The 22661-nt window shown below is 34.6% G+C and overlaps 1 protein-coding gene across 1 annotated transcript; it reads left to right on the forward strand.

Annotated features, from left to right (window-relative positions):
- The first annotated feature begins 259 nt into the window (after positions 1 to 259).
- Positions 260 to 16721, forward strand: LOC106079738 (leukotriene A-4 hydrolase-like). Its single transcript, XM_056027361.1, has 16 exons — positions 260 to 616; positions 1411 to 1553; positions 2258 to 2369; positions 2461 to 2529; positions 3817 to 3971; positions 4886 to 4958; positions 5972 to 6112; positions 7776 to 7870; positions 9110 to 9221; positions 9593 to 9731; positions 11215 to 11318; positions 11716 to 11792; positions 13158 to 13311; positions 13850 to 13932; positions 14489 to 14593; positions 15757 to 16721. Exons 1-16 carry the CDS (start codon positions 464 to 466, stop codon positions 15887 to 15889), a joined length of 1848 nt encoding a protein of 615 aa, XP_055883336.1. The 5' UTR covers positions 260 to 463; the 3' UTR covers positions 15890 to 16721.
- The last annotated feature ends 5940 nt before the right edge of the window (positions 16722 to 22661 follow it).

The following is a 22661-nucleotide window of genomic DNA, read 5'->3' on the forward strand; positions in this document are numbered from 1 at the left end:
ATGTTACTATTTATATATTCAGAGCCTTATAGTCGGCCTTTGTTATTTAAGTTATTGTTGTAAGTCTGACATTGTAAGAGGACGAGTCAAATATAGCCTTATGTTTTCGAAAATCTAAATTTAGATCTAGATTCCAATTCTAGATTTAGATCTACACGTTTCTACAAATACAAAATTTTCAGGAAAAAATGTTGCCCCGTGGAAAAGCTTTTTTTTTATTAAATTATTGATAGAAAAATATTGCATGTAGGTAGCAACAGGTTTATAAGGGGAGATCACTCTTAAGTAATCACTGTGTAAACAGTCCAAAACACGAGAACTTCGATATTAGGGTGATTTTATGTAGAGGAGACTAGGAGTAGGAAATAGAACAGTCTGGTGCTACTCTTTGTAATTTTTATCTAGATCTAGCAGCTGAGACAGCAAATTGATCTAAAGTATTCTAAAGATAAGATCTAGTAGAATGACAGACATTGATCCTAATTCCTATTCCGAACCTCGAAAAGCTGTAGTTACCAAACTTGACTGGGATGTGAGCATCAATTTTGACAGTACAACCGTCAGTGGGTATGCCGAGTTGACTGTGGACAGCAAAGTGGATGTTTTGGATACCTTGGTAAGCCTTGGTTAATATTCTCTTTGCCTTTACATTAATATTTAATTTGATTAAATGCATTTATGATTTATGGAATTTACTTTTTCAGTGATAGGGCCAATATATTGAATAGGGGGTCTATATGAAATATATCTTAATATCTAGATTATTCTAGAATCTGCTATAACTATAGTCACAATGAGTAACAATGACTATAGATTTAGACATAGACACTGTACTGACTTTAGAGTCTACAATATAAAAATAATAGGTCTAGTGACTCTAGTCTAGATCTAGTCTAGATACTATAGTGGTCTGTCTATAGTCTATAGTTATAGTACTATAGTCTTTAGCCTATAGATCTACTACTAGATCTATATATCTATAGTTAACTGTCGTATATGTATCTAGATTTAATGAATTTTAATGCCTACAGACTTTTTTTTTTTAAGTTTAACGAGTTAAGTAATTAGATTTATCTAGATGTAGTCTAGAATATTATTTTTTTTTATATAAGATTTTGATATTAGTTATTACCTTAGTTTAATCATTTAATCTGCATATATTCTTAAAATATAATAGAAACCTGATTCTGCTTATCTAGTTAAGTAAACTAATACAGAGATTAGATCTCTAGGCCTTTCAGTGCTCTCATCATCATCATGTCTCTAGTCCTATTGTTGTCTACTCTGACTGGCCTTGTATCAAATAATATCATCAATGATCTGTGACTAAGAAGATTTTTACAAACTAAATCAACTCCCTATGTCTGCAAGTTGTGATGATCAAAAACAATACATTTTCTCTTCTTTAAGGTCCTTGATTCAAGAGATTTAGTTATTGAAGAAATTCAAGTGAAAGAAACTGGAGCCACTTGTAATTATGAAATAACAAACCCATTAAAGTTTGAATTTGGTTCTAAGCTGATCATAAATCTAAGTCAAATATCATTGAAGAGGTAAATAAAAATAATTATACATTCTTTTATACTTATCTATTTACATTTTAATATTAACTAAAAAAAACCTAAAAGAATGATTTTCAAATATTAATTTTAAAAAAAAAAAAATTAATAAATATTTTTTCAGTATCATGTTTTTGTTTATAAAATGTTTTACATGTTTCGGATGTTCCGTCAGAGTTCAAGATAATTTACTTCCTAGTCCTAACCTCCCGCAGGACGACGGGGGATGGGAGCAGGGAGGGTATGAACACAGGACCATCGATAAGTCAGAACAACAGTCCAGCGTACTTACTGCATGACCAGGCAGCCACCAATATGTAACATACCAAACAAATCTTAAGCCCTTATTATGACACAATAGATATGCTTGTCTTAAAGTCAAAGATTAATGAGGAATGCAGTATTTCCTGTGGCTAAGCAGCCCCAGCTGTGGACTGAATATTTTGCCACATCCAGGGCAAGCATAACCATTGTCCACTGGTGGTCAATAAAGATTTTCTTTCTGCCATCTATGTATCTCCTTGACGTAACGCCAACTTGCCTTTGTTCTTTAAGGGATTTTTTTTTTATGACTACACTGTCCCTAAAACATGGGTGATACTTCAACGAAAAAAAATGATTATGGTTGGTTTACTTGTGTGACACTTATGTCAGATCTATGACTTTTCTGAACGACTTGTCAAAACATTTTTCTGCAGCTTCACTCTGCGTATTAAGTACAGAACTGCACCTAATGCTTCAGCTTTAACATGGCTTCGTAAAGAGCAGACAGCAGGCAAAAGACACCCATACCTGTACAGCCAATGTCAGGTAACATTTATGTGTTAGCCAATAAGAATCTCTCTCTGTCTGTACCTAAAGATTGTTTTAAAAATCATGTTCTCAATCGTCTCTTATCCAGGCCATTCATGCTAGGAGTTTGTTCCCTTGCCAAGACACACCCTCAGTCAAGTTTACCTACACGGCTAAGGTTTGATAATTTATTTTCATTTTTTTTTTGTTTCTTTTACCTAGATTTTCTACTTAAATTTTTTGGATGCGTTAGGTTTGTTGTTTCCATTCTTAGTCATTAGTGTTACTATCATGTAGACATATTTTAGTGTTACAATTTTGAAGACATTGTTTGATAGTGTAGGCCCTAGAATGTTGTATAGACTTGTAGGTGAGATAAGATGTTTCATCGCCATAGTGCAGTGAAGGAATGCAATTCTGAAATCTAGACTTCATACATTTGTAATGAACTGTTTTTAAAGTTTGTTACTTTTGTCTTCTTAGTTCCTGTTAGAGCATGATTAGGAATTAAGCTGAAAAAGTTGTTTCATAGAAAGGGAAAGTTTTGACTTAAAGACGATGACCCGACTAGTAAAAACAAGACTGGGATTTGAGGAAGAACAGACTTCTTTTGTCGGCTCTAGGGAGAGGCAGGTTTATGAACGTACAGATTTATTTAGTTTGACATTTGACAGTTACCTTCATTATTATTTAACTTGTTAGCGTACATCGTTCATCAGTGAGTACTTTTGTATTGTTGGCCTTTTGGCCTGTGTTATTTCATCACTTGAGTGTTACCTCCATTTGAACTTATCTGCACAAGACACTGTGTGGAAGCACCTAACGTTACTTAAAGAGTGAACAAATCAGTCATTTTGCATGAAATAGTCTAAATAGTACTTACGTGCTCTAACTATAAAAATGGTTATATTAAATGAAAAAGAAAGATATAGTTAGCATGAATCTTGTGTGTTCTAAATAATTGTTTTGACTGTATTGGCTGAGCAATAGAGTGAATTTTATGACCAACATAAGAAATTTCACACGCTGCATGGCAGTCAACTGTGTCAATGGATTAGGGACAGTACTAGAACACATAGATGTAACCTGTGTTATGGTCATGTGATTGAAAGTCTTTTTGGACCAGTGACTGTGTTAAGGCATTCAGTTGAGACAGCGAGATCAGGACTGTTAGTCGGTCTTGAAATTATTCTGGGTGGAGTGAGTCCTGGAGGGAAACAGTACGAGTCCAGGATGAGATAGAGAGACTGTAGTGTTTAGTACAGTAATGTACAGTGTAGTCAATTTATCCTGTTGCCACTTGTGTTGTATTGACTGTTATTTATTTATTTACTCATTAAAGTACCACAGTATTTTGGAACTCTTGTTGTCACATTCTTGAGTTAGATGTGTTGGATTGAGCAGTGGTTATAGAAGGCCTGATAAGGAGAGAGAATCATAACAATATTATGTTATCTTATTTCAGATTCATGCTCCAAAGGAACTTACAGTCCTCATGAGTGCTAAAAGACTTGGGACAGAGCCACAGTCCAGCAGTGAGATGGTCACCACAAAGTTTGAACAGAACATTCCAATCCCCAGTTATCTTGTGGCCATAGTGGCTGGCGATATAGAATGCAGGTTTGTTTCGGTGTTTCATGCTGGACTAAACATTCATTCCTGTATGCACCTTAAATTACCTTAGGTTAATCTAGTTTAAAAATTTACTTTCTCGACCAGCAAAGTTTCAAGTCAAGACTGTGGCATTTTGTTTTGCTAAAAACTACAATAAGAAAAATAGTTGAAAGAATATACAAAGAAAAGATCAAGAATTATTGTGGTTTCTGGAAATAAAAAAAAAATACTTTTGAAAAAAAAGAAAGGTGCAATCAGATATTTGCAATATTGACATAATGAAATTTACTTGATAAAAATCAATATTTACATCAATGTATGGATGCTTCTCTAGCATTCCCAATTCATACACATATCTATTGTCCAGGGTAATGCATCTTAAGACTTAATAACTTAATAGCTGATAGTAAACAAGCCTCTCCTCTCCTCAAGAATTCTGTAACTTAGCTTTCAAATATTGAAGTGTGTGGAGCAATATTATTAGTCCTTTCCCATGATGCAAAAAATTAATCATGAGGCTATTTAATGCATCAGTAGTAGTATATATTAAAATAAAAGACATGAAATAATGAAAAGAAACTAACTTTAGCTTCATCCCAAGCTATAATAATGGTAAATTGGCATCTAGATGTATTTAGACCTAACCAAAAAAAAATCCTCACTTGTGGGGAATATCATTAATATACTAGGTAACAATGCTGCTTTGGAGAGAGGTTTGCATTGTCTCTATTATACCAGATACACAGAATCAGAGGTGCCTTTAAATCTATTACATCTCACTATTAGGGTACACTGAAGTAATGCTGTGTTGAATTTAATTCTCCTGAGTAAAATACCTTCAAACTTGAATCAACAATACTGAAGTCTAGCATACTATGATCTGTTTTTAATATTTTTTAAATTTTATTTCTTTATATTAGAGATCTTGGACCAAGATCTAAAGTCTGGTCAGAGAAAGAACTTGTTGACCGGGCAGCTTTTGAGTTCTCTCAGGTAATCAAATTATTTATTATGACGTTAAACCTTTCTTTTACTAATTCTTTGATATTTTTATGAAATCATTACACTTATGAGGTTTCTTATTCATTATTAGCGGCCCCCGAAAGGGGAAAAGATGCTATTAGTTTTGTGCGAAATGTCTGTCCATCCGTCCCGTTTAGATCTCGTAAACTAGAAAAGATATTGAAAATCCGACATCACAATATTTTAGACCATTCAAAGTTCTGATGCAACGGCTACTTTTGTTTTCTCTGAAAGCGAAAAATCTAATTTTTAAAATCAGTTATGCAAGCAGTTTTTTATAGGGAACATATTGAAAATATTGAAGCCTGCCTGGGTGGACCACTTCGGGGACCGATTTTGAGTTTGTGTTTCCACACAGTCTTTTGTAACCTTGTTAAATTTTAATTCTTAGTAACAGAATTTTTAAAAGCATTCTTTTGACTCATACGTTAGAGGGATTTAAGACTGAAATGTATAAAATTTTAAACACATACTGATAAAGTTAAAAGAACATAATACTTATTATTAAATGATGATTTTAAAAAAATAGTTTGTTCAAAACACAAATAGAACTAATACAATCTAAAATTACTTTAGTTAGTTATTATATGTAATTGTTAAATATTTAAAGAAAGTTTTCCTGATTAACTGACATTCTATATTGAAAATATATATATATTGAATTTCTTATTTTTGTTTATCTCCAAAAAATGTATTATTTTTGTTTATCTCCAAAAAATGTATTATTGAAACATATTGCATAATGACCAGGTTGTGAAAAAAGATAGTTTCCTAAGAGAAAGTATTAAACATGCCTCAACTAGATCTGTTATGCCTACCCATACAAATTTAATATCCGCAATAACTTAATTTCAAGATGAAGGATTGCTCTTGTTACAGTCCTGCCTAAAAGCTTGGGATTTTTTTTTTAACACAAGTTTTGTCCTGTTGATAGTTTGAAAAAAGATAACTTTAGATTTCCATTAGATGTCTTTCTTTGATAGACTGAAGACATGCTGAGAACAGCAGAACAACTTATGGGTGACTATGTGTGGGGTCCATATGACCTAATGGTGTTGCCTCCAAGTTTCCCCTATGGTGGGATGGAGAATCCCTGTCTTACCTTTGTGACTCCAACTCTACTGGTAAGTGGCTCTGACTCTACTGGTGACTCCGACTCTACTGGTAAGCAACTCTGACTCTACTGATAAGTTACTTAGGAAACAATGATCTTAACATTCGTCACAGGTCAAATTAAAACATTGGTAAGCTGCATTAGAAATGTTTATTATTAAAGGATGTGTTATGGCACGATTAAGGAATTAGTTATTTGTTTCATAGAAAGGGAAAGTTTTGACTAAGAGAAAAAAGACGTGATTTGTAAATACAAGGCTAGAATTTTTTGAATTTTTTATAATTTTGAGCAACATTTGATGGTCACCTTCATTATTGTTAAACTTCTTGTTCAACATTCGCTATCAGCATCGACTAACTTCTATTGTTGGCCTTTCGCCATTGTTATTTGATTTCATTACTTGAGTGGGTTAACTTACCTGCATAAGACACAGCAATTGTGACCTTGCATATTACTTTTCATATTCAGATCATGAAATAACACAGCAAGATCAATATAATAATATAAAATACTTCAGTTTCAAGTAAATACAATACTTCAGATATTATGGTAGTCTAATTCGCTTCAACTAATATGAACACTTTGAATGAAACATTTGTTCTTTCTTCGAAACTGATTCTCTAGGTTCTACATTGTGAATTAATAATGCATCAAACATGTTCAGAATGTTCACTCCAAACTTGTGATCATGATTTGATCATTATTCATGCAGTTACTTCATTCATTTTTTTTTTATTTTTTCTAATACAGTTTACTTAGGTTACAATGTTACCTGAAACAAAATTGTTAGTTAACATTGTTATTAACATGCTTCTGTTTGTAAACTTTAAAGGTTTGATTTTAGAATAACAAAACTCTTTTAAGCATCAAAAAGTGTTCTCATCTTTAAAAAGTCAAATGTTTCTCAAGTTGTCGCTAACCCAGCCTTCATTGCTCATTGGAAAATGATGTGGCTCTATGCTCAAGATTTTTCAATTCTTCCCTAGCGCCATTAGATAATGGAATGGGCTGCCTGAATCAGCCTGGAAAACTGACTTAGCAGAGTTTAAATCATTGATTAACATACTGGACTAGAGGGCAGGAGGGCAGAATTTCAACACGGGGCTACCTTTACAGCATTCCACTTGACCAAACATTGTTTCACCTGACTACACATTTATTTCTGCATCATAAGAGATTTAGGTGACATGAATTAAGTTTCAGTCATGATCTGATGTTGACTGTATATAACTCCAACAAAATCCAAACTCTAAGTGTATATATATATAATTTCATTCAAGGTACTTCAAATTTACTATACAAGATATCTATCACCTTTCTTTGACAACAAACTTCCTGTGTGTACATCTGTCTTTTTTTCTCAGAAACCTGAGTGGTAACTGTTTAAAACTGGTAGCTTGAGGTGATAACTGATGTCAAATATTGCTTTATTATTATTATTATTTCAATATTCTAGTCCTCTAACATTGGTTTATGATAAATGGCTTATAATGTCATTTTTAATATATAAAAGGCATATTTATTTTGAAACATGTAAAAAAAATATATAAATATAATGTAAAATATCTTTGTTAAATAATCTGTTTTGACAAGTTGTTTTTTCTTCAGCTAATTTTATTTATGTTTAGACAAGTTTATTTTTTTTTATAGCAAATTTCTTGTTTTATTTCTAGGCTGGAGATAAATCATTGGCAGACGTCATTGCACATGAGATCTCTCACAGCTGGACAGGAAACTTGGTCACCAACAGTAGCTTTGAGCATTTTTGGTCAGTAAATAAAAAAAAATTTTTGTTTAGAATAACATGTTCAGAATAAAGTTTAATCAATGATTTATACATGATGGCAAATAGGTTTTTTTTTTTCTAATTATTCTTCTAAAGTTTATAAATCTAATCTAATCATGACTGAAAAGCTGCATGTTTTATTTAAAATTATTTAAATCATATTTAGTTGCTTAGCTGAAATGAATGTCATTGTATGAAAAATTACCTGAAGAGCAATACTCTTGGCTCAAAACATGCTGGAGTTTTTGGCTGCAAGGTGAAAGAGTGGAAAAAAAGAATCAAGTGGCTAGCCTAGCTGGAGGAGGCATGGTGGCTGAGCGGTAAAGTGCTTGGCTTCTGAACCAGGGGACCAGGTTCGAATTCTGGTAAAGACTTGAGTTTTTTTAATTTCGGGATCTTTGGGCGCCTCTGAGTTTACCCAGCTCTAATGGGTACCTGACATTAGTTTGGGTAAAGTAAAGGCGATTGGTCGTTGTGCTGGCCACATGACACCCTTGTTGGCCACAGAAACAGATGACCTTTACATCATCTGCCCTATAGACCACATGGTCTGAAAGGGGAACTTTTTTTAGCCTAGCTGGATCAGGACCTTCCAACTAATTTACTGAATATAATAAGTCTGTGAAGCCAATTTCATGTGCTAATGCTTAGAAAAATAAAGTTGTGCTCCTTTTCAATCACAAAGAAGGAACTGCAACAGTTATCCTCATTGTTCATACAGTTTGTACTCTCCCTTTTGTTTCCACAATTTGACATATCTCACTCTTGGTTGCCTGGTGTCTGCACTCTGGACTGCTGTCGTGATGTCCCGCCATCCTGTGGGAGGTTCGGGCTATGATGTAATTTTCAATTTCGAAGGAATATCAGAAACATGTTAAAGAAATGTTGTGTTGGTCCTTTCTGTTTATTGCTAAAGATTTCTTAGATTTTTAGAATCAGATTAATTAGTTCCTCCTTTCAGACCTTGTGATCTATGATGTAAAGGTCATCTGTTTCTGTGGCCCACGGTTAACGAGGGTGTCATGTGGCCAGCAGTATGACCAACCACCTTTACTTTTCCCTGACTAATGTCAGGTACCCATTAGAGCTGGGTGAACTCAGAAATTAAAAATCCCAGTCTTCACGAGTTCAGAAGCCAAAACAAAAGCTTTACCGCTCAGCTACTGCACCTCAGTATTAGATCAAAGTAACACAATTTTTGCGTGTCATTCTTAACTTTAGGCTTAACGAAGGTCACACCATGTTTCTAGAGAGGAAAATTCTGGGACGACTGCATGATCCTCTTCTATCTCAGCTCCATGCACATCAAGGTTGGAAAAGTTTTAACAAAAATGTAAGATATTTGCATTAAAGTTTTAATAGCTAAAAACTGAATAAATATTTTTTTTTGTTTTATTTCTGGAGTATTATAAGAACCTCAACAGTCATTAGTTAGTTTTTAGTTGTTCATTTTTTATGTACAAAATAAGAACCCTCACCCCTCAAACCCCAAAGAATAGGAAAAAGTTACTATTAAAGTTTTACCTTATTTTTTTTGTTCTTATTTTATGTTTTAAACTCCTTTTAAGCCTGTTTCTCTTTAAGCTGCTCTGGACTCCAATGCTGACTCACAATTTTAATGTCTTAGGCCTTAAAGTTTCCTCCAGTTTATGAAGATAGAATGGTACACTGTATATAACTTAAAACATTTTTATATTTTTCCAGCTAAAAGATACTAAAGTTCCCTTTACCAAACTAGTCCCTAATCTCAGAGGTGTCGACCCAGATGATGCTTTCTCTCTTGTGCCTTACGAAAAGGGCTTTGCTTTACTCTACAGCTTGGAGTTGCTGTTGGGTGGTCCAGGTATGTTTACATGGATATAAATTAGCTTTGTCTTGAATGTAGCGTGTAAGAGCCAGAAAAATAATAATAAATATGTGATTTTTTTTTTTTCAAATATTTCATCTTAACTGCGGAGTGTTACCTTGAAAAATAATTAATCTGCTCTTTTTTTGAAGATCCTAATTAGGTGTTTTTTTAGTGATAAAAAAAAATTGTGTAAGTAGACAAAGAGTCGAAACATAGGGAAATGAAAAGAGAAAGATTTATAGAGATTTTGAAATAAATAGACTATGTAAACAATATATATGTAAACAATAAATTTAAAGATAACTTCTTCCATATTTGAAAATCTGTAAACATGTCATCAGTCCTTCTACATTAAATATGCACCACCAATATATGTAAATAGAGAGAAAGAGATAGATAGAGAGCTATAGATATATGTAGAGATATATAGATATATAATTAAATTATAGCTTTTATATAGCGCTACTTTCATGCTTATAGCATGCTCAAAGCGCTATGGTCCAATCTAATTTGTTGGGTTGGGTATCTTGGAGAAGTCTTTTTCTGTGCTGCCTTTAGGCGCTCAGTATATACAACTCTGCTCGAGTCGGGTGTGGAACCTCGAGCCTCCTTCATAGGTAGCCAAGCCAAGTTCAAGCATAGCCTCTGGACCATGCATCCTACATAGCAGTAACATAGTATTTGGTATATATTAGGTTTATATAGACTATCGCATATTTTAGAAGTGGCAAATTTTAACATGGTTACCTGATGGGGCTCAAGGACAGCTTGCATATCATCTGATATTTGCTCTAGACTGCTCTCATGTTGATCCCAGATTTGAACCCTGCCCACCGCCATTCCCTGCCACCCTGTTTTTTTTTTATGTACATAGAGAGCATAAAGGGAAATGTTTAATAGCAAAAAACAATTTCTTCCTTTTGTAAAGCACTGGCACATAACTTACAAGTGTAGACACTTTAATGGAAAATTCTTTTTCTTTTCCAAAGTATGCAATAGCTGCATAAAGGATTATTTATAAAAAGTTTTTACGTAGAATTTTGAAATAGACAATGTAAATAATACATTGAAAGATCACTGCTGCCAACTAAACAATAGGCCTTTTTTTATGTGCAGGTGGAGTTAAGGGATACTAGAATTCACAGGCCATATGTCCATGTGGAAAAAAAATATATTGTGGTGGATGCAGAAAGAAAAAGGAGGTTGGGGGCCGGGGGGGGGGGGGGGGGGTAAAACTACATAGAGCCTCTCAACTATTTCAACTTAACTCTTTCTCTCCGTAATTATTTACCACATTCTGGTGGAATCAACGTTTGTATCATCGGTTAGGAGAGAAAGAGTTAAGGGATATTAGAATTAACAGGCCAAAAGTATGTTCATTTTGCCTAATGTTTTTTCTTAAATCAATTATTGTGTTTTGCGCAGTTGTGTAATCCAACCTTATTCAACAAACCAAAGTTGATTCTTTTTATTTTAGATGTATTTGAACCATTTCTGAGAAAATATGTTGAACATTTCAAGTACAAGTCAATAACAACAGCAGACTGGAAAGAATATTTGTTTCAGTATTTTTCTTCTGAAGTAAGAAATTTTACATTTTAACTCATTTTCACAGTCAGGTGATAAGTGTAAAAGAAAACATGAAGCCTTTTATAGCATTCTATGAAAAAAACCAACCAGTTAATTTCAAGAGGAAAACAATAATACTTCTTATAAAATATTCTGATTTATGTATACCCTCATTACCCTGTGAACAATGGTTGCCCCTTTTGTCTGAAGGACAACTTAAAAAATTACAGTAGCGGTATTCAATGAGGGGGGAAAAGGTCTTAAAAGAAGCACAAAATATTGGCAGAAATAGTTTGTACATTTTAGAACAGCATGTTTGTCTGTTCCTAGATCTAGACATTGGATGTTAGGGTTTTCTAGATTGTTTGTATATGATAAGCATTGCTGGTGCTTACTTTTTTCTTTACAGGAAAATCAAAAGAAACTTTCAAGTTTTGACTGGGAAACTTGGCTACATGGCGAGGGGCTGCCTCCATACCAACCAAAGTAACTATTTGTGTTTTTTAGCGGCCCCCAAAAGGGTAAAAGACGTTTTAAGTTTTGTGTGGTCTGTCTGTCTGTCCGTCCGTCCATCCCATTTAGATCTCGTAAACTAGACAAGATATTGAAAATCCGAAATATAATATTTTTGACAATTCAAAGTTCTGATGCAAGGGCTACTTTTTTCTTTTCTGAAATCGAAAAATCTAATTTTTTAAATCTATTATGCAAGCAGTTTTTTTCATTTTTACAACTATTCTCTATTAATAGTAACAAACACCAGAGTCTATTTAGTAAGGGAGAGATGACTATTTACCATATTTTAAACACATTTGTGCTAACGGTCTTAGAATTTTTGTCAAAATTGTTTTTACATTTGTATTTCTAAGTTATGCAAGTTCTTTCATACTAATTAACTACATTTACAAAAAAAAATATTATTTTTTTTAAAGAGAAAAAATCTATTTAGTATGCATATAAGTGGAACATAATTTAAAACAATTAATCAGTAGTTTTTCATATTATAGTGTGAACTGCAGAGCTTCTCCTCGCATATGGAACACTTTAACTAAAGGCTAAAGGATTTTTTTGTTACTTGAAATGTATTTTTTCTTGAGGCTTTGAATAAGAGATTGACCCTTTAAAAAACAATTAGATATTCATTATGAGATATCAGTTAGGCCATGTTCACATCCAACTTCACATTCACTTTCACCTATCCCTCGGTCTGCTGGACCGTCGGTTTACCACACAAGATCTGTCAACCTTCTTTCTCCATTCTTCTATGTCATTTGCATTTGATAGAATTTCATTCTGATATTCTTTCTATTGAAACATGCCTTTTTACCTGCCTGGGATGGACCACTTTTGATAGAATTCCATTCTGATATTCTTTCTAAAAATATTGAAACCTGCCTTTTTACCTGCCTGGGTGGACCACTTCGGGGGCCGATTTTGAGTTTGTGTTTTCACACAGTTTTTGTAACCTTGTTAGTTAATATTCTAGTTGATGAACTAGCTAAACACACATTTTTTTCCCATCGTTACTTGATGCACACACACAGTGATGGGTACTTACATTAATTGGTTTGGTAAATGATTTAGGAACTGCTGATAGTCTTGAGTTTATGTATTAACCTGGAAGTTGGCTTTACACCTACTGGTATTAGAACATTTTACAACCCCTCTCTGAGACCACTTTAGTACATTTGTCTTCTTAAAGGTGAATTTAAGCAGATAGTAACATAGAAATGCATCTTTAAAAAAAATATTTTGTTTGTTTGTCAAATATTATCATTTTTTAATGAAATTATATATCTGGTCTTTGGACATTTGCAATTTATGTTGACTATTTGCAATACTTTCTCCTAGCTATGATCTGTCTTTGGCTAAACCAAGTGATGTGTTGGCACAGAAATGGCTCCAACAACCGGAAGATAGCCTCGATGTTTTCACCGAGGCAGACATTAGTAGTCTTTCAAGTATCCTTATACTAGAATTTGTGTCCAAGCTTCATCTAGCAGAAGTAAGTCAACTTTTGTGCGGCTGATATGGCGGTATTTATGAAATTTCAGACTGGATGAAGATAAACCCATCCTTTCCCAAACCCCCTGCAGGTTTCAAACCTGGGAACCTCAGGACAGTCTGGAGTGTATAGCACACTACCAGGCAACTACTATGTTAATAAGCATTAAGATTAAAGATAAATGTCACAAACAGTGTAGAAATGAAATACATTCCATTGTTTATGTATTCCCAAAGGATGAATGGTGAACATTTTAAAATATTACTAAGCATGTACTAAATTACTTCGCTCATAATGAGAAATAACATTTAATTTAAAAGCATTTTGTTTTAATCTACTCCCTACAAGACCAGGAGACTTGGTGTGAGTCATGTGTTAAAATTGCAGGAAGGAATTTATTTCTCTTGTGCCTTTGTTAACCTTTGACCTCAGCAACATCTCCCTACAGCCGACTAGAACTTATAAAATAATCAAAAGGGAAATGAAAGCTTGAAGCATTATGAAGTAGTATTAATCTTATTATTATTATTCTCCACAGCCACCTGTATCACTGGCTAAAGTTAAACAGCTGGAGCTTGTCTACAAGTTTAATGGTGTGAAAAACTCTGAACTAAGATTTGAGTAAGTGACACAACAAATACTGTTCCATGTCCGTGACATGAATGCATGCATTGTTTCTTTATTAAGTTATGAAAGAGTTATATCCCTTTGTTTTATGAAAGAGTTATATCTCTTTGTTTATACATTCCCGAGGTATGAATGTGAACAAAATGTGTTGAGTATGTTCTATGATGGGGAAGTAATGTGAGTGGTTGGGGTAATTTGTTTTCTGGGAATGGAGGAGGACTTCTGCTTTTTTTTTTTTTCTGTCACTGAGGTTTTTTTTTCTAAATTTATATACCGTAACTTGTTTCCTGGATAGTTTGAGTTTTGGTGTTCATTTGGGGCAGTGATCAAAGTCATAGTGTTTCTAAGTACCCTTCCCCTATTAAGCGCAGTAAAGGTACTGACAAATATTACAGCCACAAAGCAAAACATTAGTTTATTTCAGGAAATTGAATTCTAAAGCTGAAATCTAACCAAAAAAAATCTTTTTTTTTTGTATCATTGTTTTAAAGACACACTAGCTAGTGACTATTGTGCGAGGGCTTTCTGACTTTGACTTTCTCCCTTGCAGGTGGCTGATGCTGTGTATCAAGGTAAAGTGGGAAGACTGTGTCCCTCACGCTCTGGACTTTGTTAATGAACAAGGCAGAATGAAGTTTGTGAGACCAATTTACAAGTAAATATTTGTGAACGTTCTTGGCATTTTACGTGAATTATATTTGTATAAATTTTTTAAAAAAATCTTCCAAATGTTTGTTAACTTAGAGAAACAATCATTACTAAAAAAACATAAGATGAAAACATTTGTTACATGATCTTGTAGTAGCTTATTGTTATGAGAAGCTGTTAATCATACACCAAAACAGATCCAATAGATTAAGAAAACATTAATCTTGGTTCCACAAATAATATATAATAAAAATTATAATTTTTATTATCCATGAGGAAATTTGTTTTACAATTGTGCATTACAAAAAAAACAAGGCTGACAAAGAAAATGCTTCAGGGACACCCTTAAAGCGTCTCTGAAGACCCAGACACCTGGGAGACAAAGGCACAGGACAGAGCATCATGGCGTCGCGCTTTGAAAACTGGTGCTCAGGTTGCTGGCAGAAAAGCGCCAGAAAAGAAAAGCAAGGCCAATAACACTAGCTCCAGCTGGAATAACCTGCTCAGTGTGCAGCCGAACATTCCTGGCTCACAAAGGTCTCACCAGCCACATGAGGAGGCACAAAAGCCCAGTGCAAAACCCTGAGCCCCCTGGATGATAAAAGTGGTCATCATTGACCACTATGGACGAACTATATATATATATATATATATATATATATATATATATATATATATATATATATATATATATATATATATATATAAACAATACATGATTAGAGCAAACATTAGTAGCACTCAATATATACATTCATACCCCAGTTTCTCTTTAACATGGGAAATTTACAACAGTAAGTTACATATTGTTCAGCAGTTTCATTGCCAAAGGAACAAAACAATAATATCCTTGTTTACATTAGTAATTACTTATTATTAATTATTTTCTTATCTTTTTTTCTTTCTATCTTTCTCTTTCAACATGCATTCGCACCATTCAACATTCACACTATGCTGTGCAAGTATCACTTATATAGGAACTCCTTCCTTATCATCAGAGCCTAAATTGAGTTAGTTGAACTAACCAGAAATTAATTTAAGACAGTTTTCAATCTCTAATTAATATAAATGACTAGATTTAAGCTAGGCATTGGTTCGGTTCTAATAATCTCGCTTCTTTTAAGTCTGTAAAATTCAATGAAAAGTATTTCTTTGTTTCATACACCTTAGGAAACTGGGTGTATGGGAGTATAGCAGACCAAAAGCTATTGCAAACTACAAGCTTCATAGAGAAGAGATGCACAACACTACTGCCATGCTGGTGGCTAAAGATCTCAATCTAGATGAAAATGAAAAAGAGTGACCAGTATATTGCAACATTCCATCAAGCAGCAGAAAAAGAAATTGAGAACATAATTTCAAGTATAGTTTAGTGAAGAATAAAACAAAGTTTTTTTAACGTTTTCCCTGGAAATACATTTCAGGAAAAATTTTTTTTTTTTCATAGTATATTTTTTTCAAGAGTTTGTATTTTTTAAATATGCAGCCAAACAATGTATTTAAATACAAGTGAATAATATACAATCTAAACTAATTGTGTATACTCTTTTCATTTAAGCCAAACAATGCTTGTTAAGTTTATCAAACAATTAAACAGCACATATAATATGTCAAGAAAATTCATATAATGAGGTTTTGTATAAAGATAGTTGTCAAATCGGCCAATCAAATTTGAAGTCTAAAAGGTTATGTTGTACACCATGGGACAGTTATTTGGTTTTGAACCGAGTTCTTATACTTCATATTGAGATTTATTTTTTTTATTGGATATTTTCCAAAGATGTGTGATTGCCACTTTAACTTAACCAGAACATGGTAAAATTGTGAAAAAATAGCATGCTTAGATTTGAAAATTGGCCATTTTGTCGTAACAAAGTTAAAATTTCCATAAATAAAACTCTGGTGCAAGATTTATTTGCAAGATTTATTCGTATTTTGAGTAAATTGAACATTGTTTATTTGTTACTGCTATAAACAATTAACTGGATGATTTTTTTATTTAAAGTATTCCATTTATCTTGTTATTGTTACTATATTACTTAAGTTATATTTTACTTCTTCTAGGTTTATTGTATTCCAAAATTCTATTAATGTTATGTATCATGTGATATATAAACTCTATAGATATTTTTTCATATATTTTGTTGTTTATTTCATTTTATTATATAGTTCTCCTTTTCAGACCTAGTGGTCTATGGGGCAGATGATGTCATATTTCTCTGTGTCCTACGGTTAACGAGGGTGACATGTGGCCAGCACAACGAACAACCACCTTTACTTTCCCCCATTAGAGCTAGGTGGACTCAGAGGAGCCAAAAGATCCCAAAATTAAAAATCCCAGTCATCACCAGGGTTCGAACCTGGAACTGCCCAGTTTGGAAGCCAAGCACTTTACTGCTCAGCCACGCCTCCATATTCCCAATATACACATCTATAACTTGATCCTTGTCTTTAGCGGCCCCCAAAAGGGGAATAGATGCTATTAGTTGTGTGTGGTTTGTCTATCCGTCCCATTTAAATGTAGTAAACTAGAAAAGATATTGAAAATCTGACATGATATTTTAGATGATTCAAAGTTCTGATGCAACTGCTACAATTCTCTTTTGAGAAAGCAAAAAATTTGATTTTTATAATCAACTATTTAGGCTATTTAATAATGGAGATGACGACCTACCATATTTTTAACACATGTATGCAAACGGTTTTAGTTTTAGAAAAAAAAAAAAATTTAACAATTGTATTGCTAGAATAAGTTCTGTCATATTGACTAGTACATTTACAAAAAAAAAATGTTTACTTAATTTTAAAAGAGAAAAAATCTATTTAGTATGCATATAAGTGGAACATAATTTAAAACAGTTAAGTAATTGTTCATATCCTCCCATGAAACTGCAGTGTGGCACCAACCACACAGCACATTGAACTAAAGGAATGGGAGAATTTTTTTTTTTGTTTTACGGAAATGTTTTGTTTTTTTTTCTTGAGGCTTTGAATAAGAGATTAACCTTTATAGAAAAATTAGATAATCATTATAAAACATTAGTTATGTCAGGTTCACATTGAATTTCTCTCTCACTTTCACCTATCCCTCGGACTGCTGGACTGTTGGGGCACCATACAAGACCTGTCAACCTTCTTTCTCCATTCTTCTGTCATTTGCCTTAATAGAATTTCATCCTGATGTTCTTTCTGGAAATATTAAACCTCCCTTTTTACCTGTCTGTGTGGACCAGCTCGAGGGCCGAAGTTACCTTGTTTTTAATGAATAAGGCATGTTTTACATTCTGTTTATTCCTGAGTTTAGTATTTCACATGTCCACGCAAACCCGTCTGGGACCTGCCTATTTTGCCGTACCTTATGCAGACAAAATCCTTGTCCATGGGCAGGAGTCCATTCTTCTCATCCTCTGTACCTGTCTTTTAATAGTTTAATGCTAATTGACAAAAAATCGCATGTCTATTAACGAGGGTGTTTGAGTTTGAATCTGGCTGTAGATCAGGAATTTTAAACTGAAATTAGACAGGACTGTGTTTACTGAGCATTCTAATGCAAGGCAGGAACCCTACCCCTCAGCACACACATAAAAAGATCAAACCAGAGTGCACAGGGCATGCTATAACCAGAGTGCACTCGGCATGCTATAACCAGAGTGCACTCGGCATGCTATAACCAGAGTGCACTCTGCATGCTATAACCAGAGTGCACTCGGCATGCTATAACCAGAGTGCACAGGGCATGCTATAACCAGAGTGCACTCGGCATGCTATAACCAGAGTGCACTCGGCATGCTATAACCAGAGTGCACCAGGCATACTATAACCAGAGTGCACAGGGCATGCTATAACCAGAGTGCACTCGGCATGCTATAACCAGAGTGCACCAGGCATACTATAACCAGAGTGCACAGGGCATGCTATGACCAGAGTGCACCAGGCATGCTATAACCAGAGTGCACAGGGCATGCTATAATCAGAGTGCACAGGGCATGCTATAATCAGAGTGCACAGGGCATGCTATAACCAGAGTGCACCAGGCATGCTATAACCAGAGTGCACCAGGCATGCTATAACCAGAGTGCACTCGGCATGCTATAACCAGAGTGCACCAGGCATACTATAACCAGAGTGCACAGGGCATGCTATAACCAGAGTGCACCAGGCATGCTATAACCAGAGTGCACAGGGCATGCTATAATCAGAGTGCACAGGGCATGCTATAATCAGAGTGCACAGGGCATGCTATAACCAGAGTGCACCAGGCATGCTATAACCAGAGTGCACCAGGCATGCTATAATCAGAGTGCACTCGGCATGCTATAATCAGAGTGCACTCGGCATGCTATAACCAGAGTGCACCAGGCATGCTATAATCAGAGTGCACTCGGCATGCTATAACCAGAGTGCACAGGGCATGCTATAACCAGAGTGCACCAGGCATACTATAACCAGAGTGCACCAGGCATGCTATAACCAGAGTGCACAGGGCATGCTATAATAAAAAAGATGCGCTATACAGCAGCAATTTTGTAAATGCTAAAATGAAGTCGAGTCTGTCAGTTTAGATGCAAACTAAGCTCCAATTAAGGCAAATATCTGTTGACTACTTACGAATAAATAGGAACAATGATTTTGAATTTAGGTCATCTCTTTAACAAAAATCTCATTTGTCCTTCATTGTTTATATTCAAAGTGTTCTCATGGCAAAAGTAGTTCAGACCTAATAAATTGGAATTTTAATAATGGGAATTAATGGCAAAAGTCAATGGAGATAAGCTCCCATTGTCTATAAAATATGCCCTTCTCCTAAAGGCATGCGCCTCAGATAGCCTCTGACAACTAAGTCCAGCATTCTGAGTCGAATGTGAATGAAATTTGATGAAAGTATTGATGTCCAGCTAAATTTTTGCCAGTAGCAACCGCAAGTCTTCACGAGCATAAATGTCTAGTCGGCTTCTCTTGTTTGTGATGAAGCTTATATCGGCAGTGAATCCACGTTCTACCAAATAGGAAGTGGGGAAATAGTCAAAAGCTTCAATGCGATGAATCCATAACGCAGGATATAAAATTGGAATATTTTTTTGAAACCAGAATTACTAATTTGTGGAGTCCTTGATCAAACAGTGGTTTAAGTACCTCGTTTGTGGATATTTCAAAAAGCTGTCCCTGTATTAGAATAAATTCTTGTGTGGTTAGGATCTGAGTTTGTCCACGCGCGAAAGTGAAAATCCAAAGTGAAGCATATCTTCAAATCGTTGGTTTAGGTCGACTTAGACCAGTAGGCTACTTAATAGACCTATACAACGATAGTGATGGGAGAGTTGATTATTATTAAAATTATCCGATCGGATAAAATAAATCTTATCGAAGAAGTTTTTTAAAATTGTATAAAATTTTCAACTTTCTGCGGACGTCTTAAGGTTGTCTCGAGGACTCATAGGTCCGCGGACCACAGCTTGAGAACCACTGACTTAAGAGATTAAAGAGGGGATTATGATTAAATTGTCTGTTGCCTCGTGACAACACTTATGTGTCTGAACAGCGCCCTCTAGTGGATCGACGTTCTCTAATTACACATATTAATTTAAAACAATTAATAGGCTAAGTAGTTTTTTTCATATTATTTTTCTTATTGCTCGTGAAATGTACAAATAATATATCACAAACTAAAGAAATTTGTTTTTTACGGAAAGGTTTTTTTTTTTTTTGAGGCTTTATTAAGAGATTGACCCTTTACATTGACCCTTTACAAAACAATTAGATCAATTAGATACTCATTATAAGACATCAGTTAGGCCAGGTTCACATCTAACTTCACATTCACTTTCACCTATACCCTCGGTCTGCTGGACCGTTGGAGCACCACACAGGATATGTCAACCTTCTTTCTCCATTCTTCTCTGTCATTTGCCTTTGATAGAATTTCATTTTGATAATAATAATAATAATATCAAACGTAGTATCCCTTGCAATGGCTCTGTGAATGTGTCTTGTAAAACAAAACAACCTATTAACACGTTAACAAATCTATCATACAAAGTGATAGTCCTGTCAGGTAACACACTTATTATTCACATGTTGTTCAGCTCGGCGTCGCATAATAATATTAATCGATTCGCATACCATGCAGTCCTTTTATCTGTCCAACCACTCAACCACCCTCTCTCCCTCCTGCACAAATAGACCCACACTACACACACGCAAGCACACACTTATGCACATACATGTATCTGTGAAGAGAGAAAATATAATGCCAAACACTTTGATGCGTGCTGGTTCAAAATAGTTACAATGAAAAATGTCCATCTTTCCCTTGAGATCTATGTCTTTACCATAGACCATTTGGTCTCTCTCTGTCTCTCTCCTCTCTCACTCTCTCTCTCTCTCTCTCTGAGGCAAAAATAGTGAACTAAATTATTCTAAAATGTAGATCTAATTATGAATGAAAGAAACAAATATCAAATTGTAATGTAGGCCAAGTTTAAATAATCTAAAAATTTACTAATTATTAGACCTTGTTCTTTTTTTAATGATACTACAAAGCTTATATCAAATCACTCTGTATGTCTGTTTGTCTGTCTGTCTGGTAAAAAGTTTGTGCACGTTATTTCTTCCACTCCCAATCTCGGATCAAGTTGAAATTTCGCATATTTAATTCTTGTATCGACAAAACAAGAATAATTTTTAAAATATATATATATATATATATAATTTAACTAACTTTTGGTAATTAATTATTTTGTTTGGTATCGAACAAAGGAAACAAATTGACTTGACAGATGTGGTGGTATGAGTTGAATTATGTCCCCTTCAGGAGGCTTAAACCCTAAGTTCGGATTTAAATCATAGGCCTACAAATATTTTTAATGAATTTAAAAAGCGATCAAGGTAACAATTCACCCAGATACCCCCTTCTCCTCCCCCCCCCCTTTTTTTTCCCCAAACCGGTCCTGACAAGTGATAGGAACATAAAGAAAGCTAATAGCATGTCTGCCTGGTCGTGCGGTTTGCACGCTGGACTGTCGTTCGGACTTATCGATGGTCCCGGGTTCAAACCCTGCCCGCTCCCATCCCCCGTCGTCCTGCGGGAGGTTTGGACTAGGAAGTAATTATCTTCAACTCTGAAGGAACATCCTAAATAAGTAAAACATTTTACAATTGCGCTAAACAAAAACAATTGGTAAAAATATTTCTTATGGCAAAGATTTTTATTGTTAGTCACACCTAATATAGGCCGAAGATTTTTTTAAAAGTTAATTTTTATATATTTCTTCATCATAAAGAGAGATTCAGTTGAGAAAAAAAAAATCTCTAAAGTTAGGCCTACGTCTTATAAAACATTACCGGCTTAATGCCTCACGGGACATCGTTAAGTTTTGTCCTTATAGACACTGTGGTAGGTCTACTGGTAGTTTTGAGCATTAGGGCGGTGGGGAGCGCTTACCAAAACTGATTCCGACTCCCACACTTTTTTTTACGACTTTCAAATGTCGTCTGTTCGCATTATTGACCTACTTTCTAGATCTACGTAAATGACCGTCATTAATTAGGCCTACCATAAGTCGTCTCGATTCACGCCTGGCGTGCTAGCAGTCGTCATAAAATCTTTCGGCGACTGATAATTTATGAAATTTGTTTAAAAAATGCATTTGACTAAAAAATCCAACTGCTAGACGGCTTTATACATAATTTTATTTAGTGGCCTAGGCCTACATCTAGACAATCTGTAATAATAGTAAAGTACTGTAAGTTTTGTTTCCCTTCCAGACCTTATATTGCGATCTATGTTCAGGAAATCTGTTTTGTTGACCAATGGTTTACGAGCAGGGAGTCGTGTGGCCAGCACAACGACCAACGGTCTTTGCTTTCCCCAACTATAGTCAGATACCCTTTAAAGTGTGGTGGACTCATTGGCGCCCTTATAATCCCGAGATTTTATTAAAATCCCAATCTTCGCCTAGATTCAAACACAGGACCCCAGGTTTGGAAGCCAATCGCTTAGCCTCTCAGCCACAATCTATAATGATATGTTTCATAAAAACTACTTGGTCCCAGGATGAATTAGGTATTATTTTGTT

Source organism: Biomphalaria glabrata, chromosome 4 (assembly GCF_947242115.1).
Source record: "Biomphalaria glabrata chromosome 4, xgBioGlab47.1, whole genome shotgun sequence".
Classification (NCBI taxonomy): Eukaryota; Metazoa; Mollusca; class Gastropoda; family Planorbidae; genus Biomphalaria; species Biomphalaria glabrata.

Excerpts from the sequence above, each read along its gene's own strand:
- LOC106079738 (XM_056027361.1), top strand. The coding sequence starts at position 464 with ATGACAGACATTGATCCTAATTCCTATTCCGAACCTCGAAAAGCTGTA. Across the intron at positions 4,959-5,971 it reads CAGCTTTTGAGTTCTCTCAG|ACTGAAGACATGCTGAGAAC; the intron begins GTAATCAAATTA and ends TTTCTTTGATAG. Across the intron at positions 13,933-14,488 it reads AACTCTGAACTAAGATTTGA|GTGGCTGATGCTGTGTATCA; the intron begins GTAAGTGACACA and ends TCTCCCTTGCAG.